The sequence below is a fragment of the Kogia breviceps genome, chromosome 20 (genome assembly GCF_026419965.1).
Source record: "Kogia breviceps isolate mKogBre1 chromosome 20, mKogBre1 haplotype 1, whole genome shotgun sequence".
Classification (NCBI taxonomy): Eukaryota; Metazoa; Chordata; class Mammalia; order Artiodactyla; family Physeteridae; genus Kogia; species Kogia breviceps.
The window spans coordinates 275647-291008 of NC_081329.1; the positions used below are offsets into that span (position 1 = coordinate 275647).

Below are 15362 nucleotides of genomic sequence, written 5' to 3' on the forward strand. Positions count from 1 at the left end.
AGAGAAGTCCAGGCATCCTTGCTAAGTTAGACAGACGTTCGATGAATGATAAGGTGTCTTTCTGTAATACCATGGACAACATGCTTTTAAGGACTGAATACAAGCTATTTTATGCACATCCAGGTGGGAGACAGCACAGCCGACAAAACCTCGGGATTACTGGGTCTCCGCGCCAGGGCGAGTGCACGCTGGCCAGGAGGGACGGGGGGCGACACGGGGCCACCAGGGAGCCGTAGGGCCTGAACACACACAGCAGAGGTCAGGCTCGGTGACAGGCCTTCGCGGCGTGCTTTGCTCTCTGAATTTTAAGAGCAATAAAGCAAAACTGCAGCAAATCAAAGGCAGAGATGAGCAAAGGTTACAGAGGAGCTGTAAGTTGTTTGACGGGTAAAGGAGAAGTCGAAGAAGCACATAATACAGAGTCTTACGCTCAGGCGCCCGAGCAGCTATGACAAGGAGACCAGAGCTGCCTCTGGAAGAGGCCGAGGTCCGCGTGGGGAAGGACCCTGGTGATCGCCAACGTTTGCATTCATGACGGCCCCCCGGGGCCTGCTGACGCTGCAGGCGCCCCAGGGCAGGGGCCCGGCCAGCACGCGGTCTGGCAATAAATCTTTGCGTCCACACGTGATCGCACGTCCTCCTGAGACGCTCTCCCTTTCTGTCACCGACACCTCGCCCTCACCCTCCGTCGCCTCTCCCCGCGGCTGGCAGGAAGCCTTGCCGCCGCACCCGATGTGCCCTTCCGCGCCCAGAGGTCTCGGTCTCCATTCCCTCCTGCCTCTCTCCGCCCTTGACCCCCTGGACCGCAGCACCGGCGGCGGGCAGTTCTGCGAAGCCGGGGCTGGGCGCGTTCGTTCGGCTTTGCCTCCTTCCTCTTGGGGGCGCTGCCGGCAGGGGTGCCGGCGCCCCGAGGGCCGCGGGCTCTCGCTCTCCACGGGGCCGGGCCACTGACCCACGGGGGCGCGGTCAGTGTTGGGAGGCCGGCCACGCTCGGCCCCCCACTGCCCCCCCCGGCGTGAAGGGCGAGAGCCTGCCTGCCGCGCTGCCGCTTGCCCTCCAACGAGTCAGAGCTCAGGCCAGAAGGAGGCGAGGCTGTTCGGGGGGCCCTCCGAGACCCCAGCGGCCGGGCTGCAACAACGGTACGGTGACCCCCCCGCTTTGGCCCCCCTGAAATGTCATTCACAGAATTTCATTCTCACTGCCCCCGGGAGCTGTACGAAATACAGACCGCATGTGTTGTTTCTCGCCTAAAATCCTGCCCTGGTTTCCCGTCGCAGCTCGAAGAAAACCCAGCTCGCGTCCGTGAGCCCCGGTCTGGCGCCCGCGGCCCGCCCTCCCTCCCCTCGCGCTCCGGAGACGCTGCCGGAAGAGGAGGCTGAACGGGGCCTTAGGGACTTGGCAGGAGAGAGTTCTTGGCCCTCTTGCAGCCCACTTCTCGCCTGCCCAGCGAGCCCTCTCTAAGCCCTGGGGCCAGACCGGTCCCTGCCCCCGCCCCTCCCCGGGATCCCTGTGGCCCTTTGATGGTACCCAGCACTCAGGACGCTATTGGGTGTACTCGCTGGCTCCCAGGCGTCCACCGTCTCCGTCACTGACTGAGACGGAGAGCCTTCCCTCGAGAGCAGGGAGCTGGGTCCCCCTGCCCTGCGTCTGCTTTGCATCCGCCGAACCCGGCAGAGCGGTCACTCGGTCAGCATCTGGGCGGCGAACGCAGGAGGGAAGCGCCCGGGAGAAGCAGGCCGACCCACGGACACACCCTGGACCGGGAACCAAGAGGAGTGGGGCCTCGGCCCGGCCCCTGCTTACCGCTAGTAACTGTGTGCGTGTAACTTGCAGGAAGATTTTCCCCTTCTTTCATCTCGAAAACAAGGAGGGCTCACCCTCTGCGTTGGGAGGCTCCCGTGAAGGCCAGACATCCTTTTGGAGGGGTCTCTCGCTTCCTAGGAAAAGCGTGTTTTCCCGGCCCGGTGCTGCTAAGACCTTCCCCTCCCGGCCCTCCTCCTTTTCCGTGTTTACCGCCGCAGCTGAATCATTTAACTGCGTGAGTGTTCGGGGCCCGAGTTTGAAGGGCAAATAAGATAACAAATGAAGCGGCGCTGCGATCATTCTTTCTGCTGCTGGGGTTCTGGAGCGTTTATTTTTCTTGGGCATCTTGACTTTCCCAACAGAAAGAGTGAAACAAATCACAGACACAAATCACAGCCCCAGCCCTGCCGGAGCCGCTGCGGCCGAACGGGAGCGATTTTAAATGAGAAGATTATAGCCGCAGCTACTGGAGCAGGAACGAGAAACACACGGCCTGGGCTGGCAGCACCAAATACTCCTTATTCCCCGCCCCCCGCCGAAGAGCGTATTCTTTTAATGTTAAACAGTAAACTGCAAACTAGTAGAGTCACATTCAGACTTGCCTCCCCTCTGTCCGGTGACCGGTGCGGGCGTTAATATGTTTTCCTCACTGTGAGGTTCCTCAACCGCCCGAGTCCGGTCGGCAGCCTTTATCTCCTTTGGTGCCTTCCATGGAACCGTGCAATAAAGTCTCCTTTTTAAAGTACAACGCGCTTCCCTCAACCCTATTCTTCTGGGGCTTTTATGACTCACAATTGACAAAGGCCTCGCTAATGGAAATGCAAATTTCCTACCTGTCAAAGACTGAGAATGCTTTCTTGAAAACACTGGCTGGCGGGGCAGAAAGTACATTAGCATTTGCATATTTGGGGGAGAAGCTGCTTCCCATGAATTTGTGGGATAAAAATGTTTATTTGATGCCGGGATATAAATAAAATAGCAGTGGTTAGCTCTCCCAGGCAGACAGGACAATTCAAACTATTTTATCCCTTTGGTTTCAGCACACGTACTATTCAGATTCAAATCACCCAGTACTGCCTTTATGAAGGCTCTGATTTGGGGACCAGGAAGGCAGGGTGCCCTGGATCTCTCCTGCTGCTTTACTGAGGGGCCCAGCGGAAGTCAGTCAGCCTGGTGTCTGGCTGTCCTGGGGTTCGTCACTCCTGAAGCATCAGCCCTACCCCTTCTCTTCAGCCTCTTCCCTTGTTGTCATTTAACTGTTGACACGAGCAGCGAGCGAAGCATGGTCTTTGCCTGAAATTTTAGGGGACAGCAGGCTGTGGGGACGCTGTCTGAGAATCGGGGTGATTTCCTACACGAGTCTGCCAGGGCTTGTCGACGGGAGAAAACGCACGGCCTAAAACTTGAGAACTGTGTTTTGCCTGGCAGACCAACTGAGGACTTAAGCCTGGGAGACAGGCTCTCAGATGCTCTGAGGGAAGAGGTCAGGGAGGGGCCCGGATATGTAGGAGTTTCTGCAAAACAAAACAAATGAAACAAAACACAAAACCCAGGTAGTGGGAACATCAAAAGATCCGTGCTGATAAAGAAAACCAGACATCTCAAGTTCATGCGCTGAGTGCTTCTCTAGAGCGAGGGAGGGGCGCTCGGCTTATTCCGCGGGACCCCAGGAAGCCAAGTAAGGACCCGAGGTTAGAAGTTACAAGTATTGGGGGCCAAGACAAGCCAGGTGTCCCTAACCCCCGGAGCTGACAGGCACTGGCCTAGGAGGCGTCACGGGGCTGGGGGCTCCTGGTCACGGGGGCATCCAAACAGGTGCCGGCCTGGCTGGACGGGGAGAGGCAATCCTCCCAGCCCAGGAGGCTTCTCGCAGAATAAGTGTAGCTGGAGCCCACAGCAGCGGGCACTGTCCCCAGGGCAGGTCTCTTTGAAACTTCCCGAGCGCCTGTTGTGCGAGTCATCTCGGCTGCTCTTGGCTGGGGTCTTGGGCGACGTGTTTCTGGTTGGAGATCCAGTGCAGGGCAGAGAGGTGTGTTTGCGGCCCTTCTGTGCGTTTTACTTTCCACTTCCTGGCAAACTAGGCAAGTGAGATGAGGAAACAGAAAACGCCCCGGAATCTCACCTCTTTTTCGCTCTTCCTGCCCCTCTCCTCTTCCCTCCTTCCTTTGTTTAATTTGCTTCCTATTTCAACGAACAAACTGTTTTACAAGAACAAATATCCAACCCAGGAAGGTGAGACTCTTTGATACCTGGGTTTAAATGTCTCCAGCCACGAACTGTCTAGATGAGTTAAGTATTCTGAAGGAGGGGGGTGGGAGAAAGGTGGGAGTCTGAGCCGAGAGAAGGGATTTGTAAGGGAAAAGGGAGGCTTCCTGCCTGGGGTTTAGGTGTCTCTGTAGCCCGCCACACGGTGAGACACAGACGGGTCTGCCCAGGCGTGGACTCCGCTATAGCAGTGGAAAAGCGCTCTGGCTCTCAGGCAGCTCATGGGCTGGGGAGGCCGGGAAGCAGAGGCTCCGGAACACAGGTTTGGGCCCAATTTAAAGACGGAGAAAACAGGTGCCCAGATACCAAGTGGTCTGCCTCACTTGGGTCAAGCAGCACTGCATGTGCATGTGTGATTGTGTGTGTGTGTGATGGCGGTGATGGTGGGCTGTGTGTGTGTGTGTGTGTGTGTGTATGTGATGGTGGGCTGTGTGTGTGTGTGTGTGATGGCGGTGGTGGTCGGGTGTGTGTGTGGTGGTGGGCTCTGTGTGTGTGTGTGTGTGTGTGTGATGACGGTGTGTGTGTGTGTGTGTGATGATGGGGTGTGTGTGCGTGATGGTGGTGGTGGTGGTGGGCTCTGTGTGTGTGTGTGTGTGTGATTGTGTGTGTCTGTGTCTGTGTCTGTGTGTGTGTGTGTGTGGTGGTGGGGTATGGCTGTGCCTGTCCACGGCTGGGCCAGGGGGTCCTTCACACGTCCGGCCAGCGCTCCCGGCCGACCGAGGCCGCCGGCGTGCGCGGTCAGGCTGGGGGCCGAGCCTGGGGCAGTGGCTCGGGGCAGGACTCCCCGTGGGCCGGGCTGCCCGTGCTGCCTGCAGGTCTCAGTCCTTCGCCACCTCGCCCAAGAGTCTCGCTCTGATCCCAGAGGCCTGAGCGCTGGCGGTGGCCCCGCCGCGCCCGAGGGGCCCGCGAGGGAGAGCTGGGGCCTCCAGGCCGCGCGGCTTGAGGAGCCCCGGGCTGCTCAGCCGCGGAAGCGTTGGCAGCTCCTTTCTGAGCCGGGCCGGGGAGCTTGCTGGGGGCCCTGCTGCCCTCGGCCGGGCCAAGCCTGGCGCCTGGATGCGTGAGGCCTGCAACAGGCCGGGGGTTCTGTCAGCCTAAGACTGTCACGACGGTTGCTTTCTCTCCCAGTAAATTACAGCTGGGCAGAAGCTGCCAGAATCTTTTTTTTTTTTTTTTCTTGGCACCCTGAGAAGATAAGGCAGTCGCACAAGCACAGGGGGATCTCACCATGGCGGACGTGAAAATGCTGTCATCTGTCACTCCTTGGGCTCAGGATCGCATGGCCTTGCAGAGAGCCATTACCTCGGGCAGGTTAATTGCCAGCGGCTTGAGCACGGCCACGGCCTGACACCCAGGACCCGGCAGGACGAAGAGCTCCCAGGGAGACACGTCCTGTAGGTGCCGGGCGCCGCTGGCCTTTGAGGCCACCAGCAGAAAGGGAGCCGGTCGCGAACCCTCAGGCTCGGGCCCCCGCCCTGAGCTTTGCCGCCTCTTCCCGGCTCAGCTGCTCCCTCTCTGCAGCTGGGCCACGCCCAGGACGCTGGCTGCGGGCAGTATTCTGCAGCCGTGTATTCCAGATTATTCTATATTGGTCTGTATGTGATTACAAATATTCACGCTCACTAATCCCCACCATCTTAGGGCCAGCAGTGAGAGCTCGGGTGGGAAGGGGCTTCCTTCTCAGCTCTGTCCTGCAGGGAAAAGTGTGGGCCCTCAGCGAAGACGGCAGCTCCCTCCCCCTCTGGGCGTTTACTGGGAGAACCCCCCTCCCCTTTGGAGGGGCCTCCGAACGCAGCCTCGGGCAGCGAGATGCTGAAAGATGCCTGGGAAAGAACATCGCCCCGGGCTCTTTTTTCTTTTGTCTCTCTGTCTCTGTCACACACACACACACACACACACACACACACACACACACGCCCCTAAGGAGCAGAGGGTTGGGCCCACTTTAAAGGTGGAAAAACTGAGGTGCAGACACAGCAGGTGGCCAGGCGAGGTGGGACTAACGGGCACGTGTCCCCTGCTCTGGGCCTTCGCCCAGCTCCGCCACTTCCCCAGGGCATCTCTGAGTGGTGGCAGGGCTAGGCCTGTCTCCCTGCGATTTTCCAGAGCGCAGCGAGCCCGCCGCCCCCTCCTAACAAGAGGCAGAGGAATGGGTGGGGGGCTCTGCTGCCTGTTCCCTCCCCGGGGGCGGGGGCGGTTTGGAGCTTGGGAGCAGGTGTACGAAACAGACCCTCCTCATCTGGATGGCGGCCAGGCTGCAGCCGAGGCGAGAGCTTGTGTTTCAGGACCGGTTTCCGATGCAGCCACCAGATGCCTCCACGGGTGTCGGAGCGGGAAGGGGGTGCCCGTCGGAGGCCCGGGGGGACGAAGCATCGTGGCTGGAGGCCGTGTCACTGCGGGCAGCGTCAGGCAGACCCGAGGGGCCTGAGCTCTGGGGTAGTAGTCCTGCCTCCTGGCTCTGCGTGTGTGTGTGTGTGTGTGTGTGTGTGTGTGTGTGTGTGTGTGAGAGAGAGAGAGATCTCGCGCCTGACCTCTCTGTCCCCGTCACTCCAGTGGGGCAGGAGGGTAGCTTACCCTTACTGGTGAGTTGGGGAGGGTGACTGGGCGCTCATGGGGAGAACTGGGCCTCACTGCCCCCCAGGCGAAGGCCGCCGCAGGCCAGTACTCAGCAAAGTGCGGGACATCTCTCTACCTAATTCTGGTATCCGTTCTGCTTTTGACTTTGATCTAAGGTGATGCTTGGACTTTCACAGGCCAACTTTGATCTTCTTCCTCATTTCCATGAAAACCTGGGTGGGGAAACGAGGGGGCTGCTATGTCTGGGGGCCCCAGAGGCCTCCAGGGACACCAGTGCAGGCTGCCATATAAAAGGAGCATCCATTGGCTCCTTTGGGTGACAACACGGGCCAAGAAGGTTGAACCCGGCAGCCGGGGAGCTGGACGACCCCAGCGCCGGGTGCAGGGCAGGCGGGCCCTGCTCAGGCCTCACCGGCCCCCGAGGGGCTTCAGGGAGTTCACCCCTCCCGGCTGTCACTCTAGCGCTTACCCTGAGGGCCTGGCTCCCTCCGAGATAAAAACGCCACTCTGAATACCCCAATAAAGATGTTAAAAAATAAATACATAAATGAAAAATAAAAGCCCCTCAGACAGCTGATCTGCTGTTCAGCCGGTGAGAGAAAGGGCTTCACCTGGGAGCAGGCCAGGACAAAAGGAGGAAGAAAAGGTGGTGCCTGGAGAGCGCGGTGGGCGTGGCTAGGGCGGCATCACAGGCAGGGTGTCCCCTCATCTTTAAGGCGCTGGGGACTGGTGTCCGTTCAAGGCGGTGATAAGCAGGTATTGTTCTTAGGAGGAGGTTGGGCACTTGAAACCACACGCGACGGTTGTGTGACGTGCGATGCGTGTAAACACCTGAACGCACATTTCACAGGATGCGGCAGCCGCGTATCCCCTGCCCAGAAGATTCTGCTCTGAAGATACAGTTTTCACCTACAACGTTCTTCTTTGCCTGCACTCAGACATGACTTCTCGGGAAGGCGGTGTAGAAAGTGAAAGCAGGAATTCGCATGTGTTTTTCCGGCTTAGCCCCGTTTTGAGTGTGTTAACCTCGAATTCGAGGAGAAAAAAATAGACCCTTTGGCTGAGTGGAGTGACCTGTTTCTTCCTCTGGATCAACGTTATCAGGTTGAGGTTGTCACTACAAAGCAAGTGTGATGAAGCCTGCCTTTTTAGACTAAACTCAAAAGCCTTGGCCGGCTTGCCTGCGATCGCAGATCTAGGTCCCCCCTAAATCAGGCGGTCTAGACGTAGACGTAGCCATCTCCAGGACGCTGGGAGCCTATCAGGCCCAAACTGATTGCTCTAATCAAGAGTTTTAATTAAGCACTTATTGCCAGGATCACAGATATGAGGCCTGCTGTCACGGAGTAACGGGTAGTTGTTTGTTTTTCCTTCTCCTCCTTCACAGTGATAATGTTTGGCTCTGTAGGGGCATCCTGAACGTTTTCCTAACGTAGGCCACGGGAAGAGTTCCCTGTGACGTGCACACCGTTGAACAGGCCACGTGGCCGGAGGACACCACAATTAGAAAAGAAAAGAAAAGATATGATCAACTGGTTGCAGATGAATCAATACCGCAACAACGGCATCTATTTGCACCCTCCACCCCCAAAACACAAAAGCCACCCTGGCTGGCCCAAGGTTTTAAAAAATATATACACACACACACACACGCGTTGGGTTGGCTTTTATTGGAATGCCTAGATGCAATCTATAGTCATCAAGTTATGGAAAATTCAGGTCACATATAAAGTTAAGAAGGCAAATGAAAAGAACAATACAAATCAGACAAAATGTACATCTCAAAATATCATGAAAGCATTTTGACTGGCTTCGCCTAAAATACTTTGAATATTAATTTCTCTTTTGTGAGCTAATTCTTTTCATTGCGCAGCCCCCCACCTCCCTGCCAACTCTCAGAAAAAGGTCTTTTGTTTACAGATTCCCCAAGGCCACCATTCCTTGTAAAACCATGTCCAGAGCACAGGTCTTCTGAGAAAGAAATAGGCTCATTATACCCACTAACAAGACACTAATTGGGTTGATTTGACTTCATCTGAAATAAGCACCAGGAGATACTCCAAATCTGTTACTCATCGGTGCCAGTGTAAAGGACCAGTCCACGTCAAGAGGAGGGTGGGACTGTGACTTCACTTCTGTCATGTGGTACAAGCTTTTCATGGTCAATACATTAGAAACATTTCTGAGAATTTAGACTCAGAGCCTCTTTCAACCGAAAGTACTTACAGCATGCTAAATACAGCCCTGCAGAGATGCCACGGAACAGAACTGCAAACGCCTACGCCAACAGTTAAACAATAAAATGTAGAACAGAGCCATGTTTATGTGGTTTGAAATCTCATAGTTTCCTAAATGGGGGCTTCATAATACTCGCCAAAGGGTTTCCAGGGTAAAAAATATTACTGCTAATCTGTGCTTCCATTCTAATAAAATATCAGCATTCATTAGAAGATTAATTACTTCGGTATGCTCTACCAAATACACAAAGACAGTAATAGCACTGATACTGTAAATTCAGTAGCTATTTTGAAACTTTCCCAGCCAATCTGTTTAATAAACACGCCCACTGTGCAATTTAGAGTATGTGATACATACAAAGCGGTTAGAAAGTTATCTCCAGTACATCACTTGAACCTTTATATGTACGACATGTTCACTTAGCTATGTTTTATCACCATTATACATAGAGCAAGACAGCGTGTACGACAGCTCAATGAACTGAGAAAGGTGTTCTGACAATATTTCTGTGGCTGAATTTAGTGCTCACGGAAGAGACGCGCCAGAGCCGGAGCGGCCAGAGTCGCACGGAAGTGCAGGTGCTTGGCGCGCGGGCACGCGGGCAGGGGGGCCCCGGCTGCCAGGTCACTTCCCGAGGCGTCCGCCACCCCCCGCGTCCCCGAGACAGGGCCGAGGCTGCCGTTCTGACCAGCTCCCGGGCAGGCGGGGTCGTGCGGGCTTAGGGCAGCTTTTGCGTCCCCTTCCTGTCCCTCTTGGTGACCCGAGGGTCCAAACTCGAGACGGGCTGAGGGACCCTGACCCCCCGCCCCCCCCCGCCCACATCTGGCTCTCTCACCACTGCTGGGTTTCCGCTCGCTTCCCTGGGTCTGAGGACACATGTCTGTGGGCACGGCTGCCTCTGCCCCTTTCCCGCTCACAAAGGTTTCCCGAGCACCCCACGGGGTCTCTCGCCTCCATCACGAAATGAGGCTCCAAGGAACGGTAACAGCAGAGCCCTGGGCTTAACGACACCAAGTCCCCCCGGACTTCCAGGGCCGAGAGGCCAGAGAACTCCTCCTGCCCCGTTTTGCTTGTTGTTTTGGTTTCGTTTGTTTTTGTGTTTGTATCTTCCGTTACATTCCACCAGCCTTCGTTTTCTACCGTGCCTCTTAGCTGCTAATGGTTGAGGACACTGGCCTGATGAAAAAGATTAGAGAAAGGAGAAGTTCTCTGACGAGCCAGCCACCCCCGAAGGACTGCACTGTCCTAGCCACCCAGCGACAGAAAGCGGCACATCTTTTTCAACCTGATACAAAAATATCAACACTTCCGGACATTATAGGCATAAGTCGTTATATCTCTACAATATAATAATGTATACTGTACAGCTATAACAGATAACAAAAGGTGCAATCCCTTGAAAAGAACCACACAGCTCACGTGTTTTTATCGTTTTATTTTTAAGTATAAACCTTTTAAACACTTTACATAAATTAACTCCTCTGAGACTAATATTTGATGTACAGTAAATTGTAATTCATATAAAAATCCATAAACAACTTGTCTCACATAATTTACAAAAGAATCAGGGTTTCCTTTGCGCGTCATCAGTGACAAGGACTGTGCGGGCCGGTGTTTTTCTCCGCGAGGCGCACCACGGTGGCCTCGAAAAGTCCCTTGGACATCCCCGCCCCGGCAGAAGTCACTGGAGCCAATGTCCTTCCACAGAGCAGCACAGGGGAAGAGGCCGGGCTGTCCAGGAACAGTAACTCTGCCTCACCTTCTAACATTGACAGGGACAGACAGCACGTCCTGTGCAGAGAGACTACTTCCGATAAGCAAAGGGTAATACCTGCAAACACTGTATGCATCTCTACCTTCTTTAAACACAGTGCCTCGAAGAGCAGACGGCCCGGGGCAAAACGTTTGGGCTTTTTTTTTTTTTTTCCTTTAATGATCTGTTTTCCTCGCAACACTTTCAGTCCAACTGAGTGCCGCGATCTGCATATGTAAACATATTCTTTAAAGCCGGTCACCTTTAAGGTCATTCAGAAGAAAGGTTTTTGTTTTCGTTTGTCTGCTTTGATTGGGGGGGGGGGTGGATTTTTTTGTTTTCAGAGCAGTCTGGCTCGGTCCGGGGAGCCCCTCGGCTCGCGCCCCGGACGCGTCTGCGCGGAGGTGGCGCCGCGCCTGTAGGGCTGGAGAGGCCGGCGGCCCCGCCCGCCCGGCCCCCGCGCACGCGCGCTTCCCCGCCGCCGGCGCGGGCGTTACCTCCGGCCGATCTCGCTCTGGCGGAGGAACTGGACGTTGTCCGCGCTGTCCGCCAGCTCGGGGTACTGCTCCACCGAGAGCACGTAGTAGCCGTCGTAGCCCTGCACCCTGCCGGCGCTCAGCAGCTGCCGCTTCTCGCCCTCCGTCCAGAGGCGCGCGCCCTCCTCGCCGTCGCGCACGCGCTGCTGCTCGCGCGCCCAGGCCCGGGCGAGCGCGCGCTGCCGCGCCTGCTCGAGCACGCGCGCCTTCTCCTCGTCCAGCGTGGTGCCGTAGCGCACGTGCAGCGCCAGCGCGCCGAACTGCAGCTCCACGTCCGCGAACCTGCGAGTCCTGCCGTTGACCACGGTGGTGGACTGCGACACGGTCACGTTGATGCCGTTCTCCAGCGCCCGGCGGCCGCTCGTCAGGCGCAGCGTGCCCAGGTCGCCCTCGGGCGTGCTGGTCTTGATGAAGTGGTGCGTGTCCCGGCCCTCGACGGTGAAGTGCAGGTCCTCCAGGTACAAGGCGCTGTTGAGCACGGCCGCCACCTTGATGCAGTCCTCGTCGGCGATGTTGAGCGCGTTGGTGTGCACGCGGCCCCGGCTCACGGCCAGCATGACGCCTTTGCCGATCAGCGACTTGACCGTCGCGAACCACAGCCACGACGGCGCGCCGCCGCCCCGGCGCCCGCTGCCCCGCACCTCGGCCATCCTCCCCAGGGACAGGAAGGCCTTGGCCTGCCTCGCCACCTGCTGCTGGACTCCAAACGTGGCCTGAAAAGTGAAACAGAACAGGAGGGCGCTTTAGACAACAGCCTGGCGCCCCTCGCCCCGGGAGCCGCGCCTCCGGGCAGGAAACACGGAGGGGCGGGGGAGAACGGGGAGGGGGGCCGGGCCGGGGAGGACCTCCGTGGGCTCTTGAGGGAGGCCAGGGCTTCGACGGCCTGCGGGGAGGGAGGCCCCCGGGAGCCTCCCCCTCAGGCTGATGCCCAGTGTGTTTCGAAAGGCGGAGCAAGGTGGTAACGCCATCACGCACTCTGCTCAGCGAAGCGTCTTCCTTTCTAACGTGGGCGAAGCATGCAGGGCTTTGGCCTTCTCTCGCTCACTTTCCAGATGTGCTTCTCCCAGGCGCACCCCACGTGCGGAATCAGCTTATCAGGGCGTCCACCCCAGTGCCGTTCTCCGTGGCGCCCGGCGGAAGGCTGCAAAGCCTGGGGGCGCTGGGCGCTTCCTCACCGCGCCCCACTTGATACGCTTTGAAAGGCGTGTGCGTTAATTTAGGCAAACTCGGTACCCCCTCCGGGTGCACAGTTTTCAGCTGCGTGGGACCGCTCTAACCCGCCACGATGAGCGGTGCACAGCGGACAGCTGGCAACGAGTGCGTAGTACTTTAGGAAGACATTTTTTTCGCAGACTTAGGGGACAGTGGGCCTTCTACGTTGGCAAGGGTTTTAAACTGGGGGATTTTAACTCGGGCATCTCTTCTACCACCCGATGTGTGTCTGGCCAGTGTTGCCCCAAATGGAAACGTGTTTCGTTTGCAGCAGTGAAAGGCACGTTTATTTCTGTGCGCTCCAGGCAGCCTTGATGTCTTTGCCTGCGATTCCCTAAGCTGTCCTTACGGTGTGCTTCTGATGACAGAGAACGTGAGCCAGACTGAAAAGGCTGCCTCGGAAAAAGAGTTGGCAGTCCATTTGTACAGTAAGACGTCAGTGTTTTCAGACATGCTGGGAAGTCGTCTGCAATTAGGACGTGCTCAAAGGCATTAGTAAACTTCAGGATGTCTTCATGGCACTTGATCAGTGCAGATGTATTTGCAGGTAGAAGTGTCAAAATGGCTGCCAGGTCCTGGAAACTGGATGGGTTTTACTTTTTACATGTAAAGCTGACATCTGAAAAAGGAACTGCTTTTATGTTAAGTATGACACATGTACCAGAAAGCAGAGGTACTGGAACTGTGTATAACTTGGGTGTGTTTTAGCCAGGACTGCCTCTTCTCTTTGTATTCATTGAAATTATAGGAAATTGGTCAAGGAGCGGGGGTGGGGGGGGGGGTGGGGATGAATCTTTCTAAGGAAGTCTGCGCTCTCTTCTTATCATTACCGGGTAACCCAGTTTCTTGACCTTTAATTATTCTTGCTTTAAGCTAGAAATTCTGGTGTTTTGCTGTTGCATTCCTTTCTGATCTCTGCATGGTGGGAATTAAAAGTGCCACTTTCTGAAATGGCAACTTTGACTTTGCAATTTTCCATTCTTTCTCCCTTTGTAAAAAATTTCCCAGAATAGTTCCAGGTTTCCTGCTCTGTTATTTTCAGGAAAATTCCATAAACACCTAGTGGTAGGTGGTGCCTTACCAGAGGCCATTTTATATTTTTAATCCCTTCCCTTGAAACACTGCCAATATTTTAAGGAGGTGGAACTCTGTGGCATTGCTTGTGAGCTGCTAATTTGTGACATGAACTCCCTGCCCTCCTGTTTATTGTATCTTTGCCTTAAGGTCCCAAATACTATAAGTGTGCGTTCCTGGGGTTCTCTGTAGAAACCCTGCACTCAAAAATGAGCTTTCGGGCTTCCCTGGTGGCGCAGTGGTTGGGGGTCCGCCTGCCGATGCGGGGGACGCGGGTTCGTGCCCCGGTCCGGGAAGATCCCACGTGCTGCGGAGCGGCCGGGCCCGTGAGCCGTGGCCGCTGCGCCTGCGCGTCCGGAGCCTGTGCTCCGCAGCGGGAGAGGCCACAGCAGTGAGAGGCCCGCGTGCCGCAAAAAAAAAAAAAATAGAGCTTTTGCATTTTATTACCTTTTGATAATGTTTTTCTTAGCATCACTAAAACCAGATTTAAGCCTGTTTCACAGGCCCCGGATTTGCTGAACAGAAATGCAAGAGGGAAGTGGTGCTTTCTTTCCTGGAAGAGTCAAAAAAATTAAAAAGGGCCTTTGGCACAGTTCTCAGCCGGGTAGCCTGACTCAGCAGGGGAATAAGGTGCAGGCGAGCCCTTGTCACCTTTTCGTAGCTTTGCTTTTTGTCTCTTACCGGTATATCATCCCACTGCTGACTCTTCACCAGTTCGTAAGAAGGCTCCGTTAAGTCGAATTTGGGGACAGGGAACCCCGGAATAGCATTGTGCAGATGGAAGCCAAATGTCACCAGCCAGCTGTTAACATCTAGGAAAAGAAGGTTCCAAATGAAAGGCCTTAGAGTTTATCTTGTGCTTGCCTGCACTGAAAGCCTTGCCTTAAAACCCCACATTCACAAACAATGACCCTGAAAAACAGCCCATGTTTGCCATCACCCTACAATTAAAAACTGACTCTAGACCCAGCAGTCCCACTACTGGGCATGTACCCTGAGAAAACTGTCATTCAGAAAGAGTCCTGTACCGCAGTGTTCACTGCAGCTCCGTCTACAATAGCCAGGACACGGAAGCAACCGAAGTGTCCATTGGCAGATGAATGCATACAGAAGATGTGGCACAGATATACAATGGAATATTACTCAGCCATAAAAAGGAACGAAATTGAGTTATTTGTAGTGAGGTGGATGGACCTAGAGTCTGTCATACAGAGTGAAGAAAGTCAGACAGAAAAACAAATACAGTATGATAACATATATATGGAATCTAAGAAAAAAAAAAAGGTCATGAAGAACCTAGGGGCAGGACAGGAATAAAGACGCAGATGTAGAGAATGGACTTGAGGACACGGGGAGGGGGAAGGGTAAGCTGGGACAAAGTGAGAGAGTGGCATGGACATATATACACTACCAAATGTAAAACAGAGAGCTAGTGGGAAGCAGCCGCACAGCACAGGGAGATCAGCTCGGGGCTCTGTGACCACCTAGAGGGGTGGGATAGGGAGGGTGGGCGGGAGGGAGATGCAAGAGGGAGGGGATACGGGGATATATGTATATGTATAGCTGATTCACTTTGTTCTAAAGCAGAAACTAACACACCACTGTAAAGCAATTATACTCCAATAAAGATGTTAAAAAAAAGAGACTATTTTCAGACATGGTGACAGTAACTTCAGTAGCAGAACCAAGTGAGACAGGGCTGCAGACAATGCGGATAACAGAGACTCACTTCCACACACCGTCCCTCGTGCGAAGTTGCAACCGAGCTGGTGGTAGTGATGAAAAATGTGAATAACAACGCCCAGAAGCATGAAACAGACAGCGTTGCTGACAGCAAATGACACCTGTAGTTAGTAAAGGCTGGTCTTAAATAGAAGTCCTGTTAACTAGCTTTCAAAAGCGACCGC

General features: G+C 55.1%; 2 protein-coding genes across 21 annotated transcripts in view; both read right to left on the reverse strand.

Annotated features, from left to right (window-relative positions):
• DCTD (dCMP deaminase) overlaps window positions 1–2019 on the reverse strand; it is a 54144-nt gene extending 52125 nt beyond the window's left edge. Inside the window, exon 1 of the mRNA XM_067022465.1 lies at window positions 1804–2019. The gene's annotated coding sequence lies outside the window, so the exon portion shown is untranslated. The remainder of the gene's footprint in view (window positions 1–1803) is intronic.
• Window positions 2020–8293: 6274 nt separating this feature from the next.
• The window catches only part of TENM3 (teneurin transmembrane protein 3), a 1278657-nt gene continuing 1271588 nt past the window's right edge, over window positions 8294–15362 (reverse strand). For all 20 annotated transcript variants that reach the window (XM_067022810.1, XM_067022809.1, XM_067022808.1 and 17 more), the window contains 2 exons: window positions 14137–14267; window positions 8294–11882 (listed from right to left, as the gene is read on the reverse strand). In XM_067022810.1, coding sequence (XP_066878911.1) covers window positions 11127–11882; window positions 14137–14267 — 887 coding nt within the window. In that variant the 3' untranslated portion in view covers window positions 8294–11126. The remainder of the gene's footprint in view (window positions 11883–14136; window positions 14268–15362) is intronic.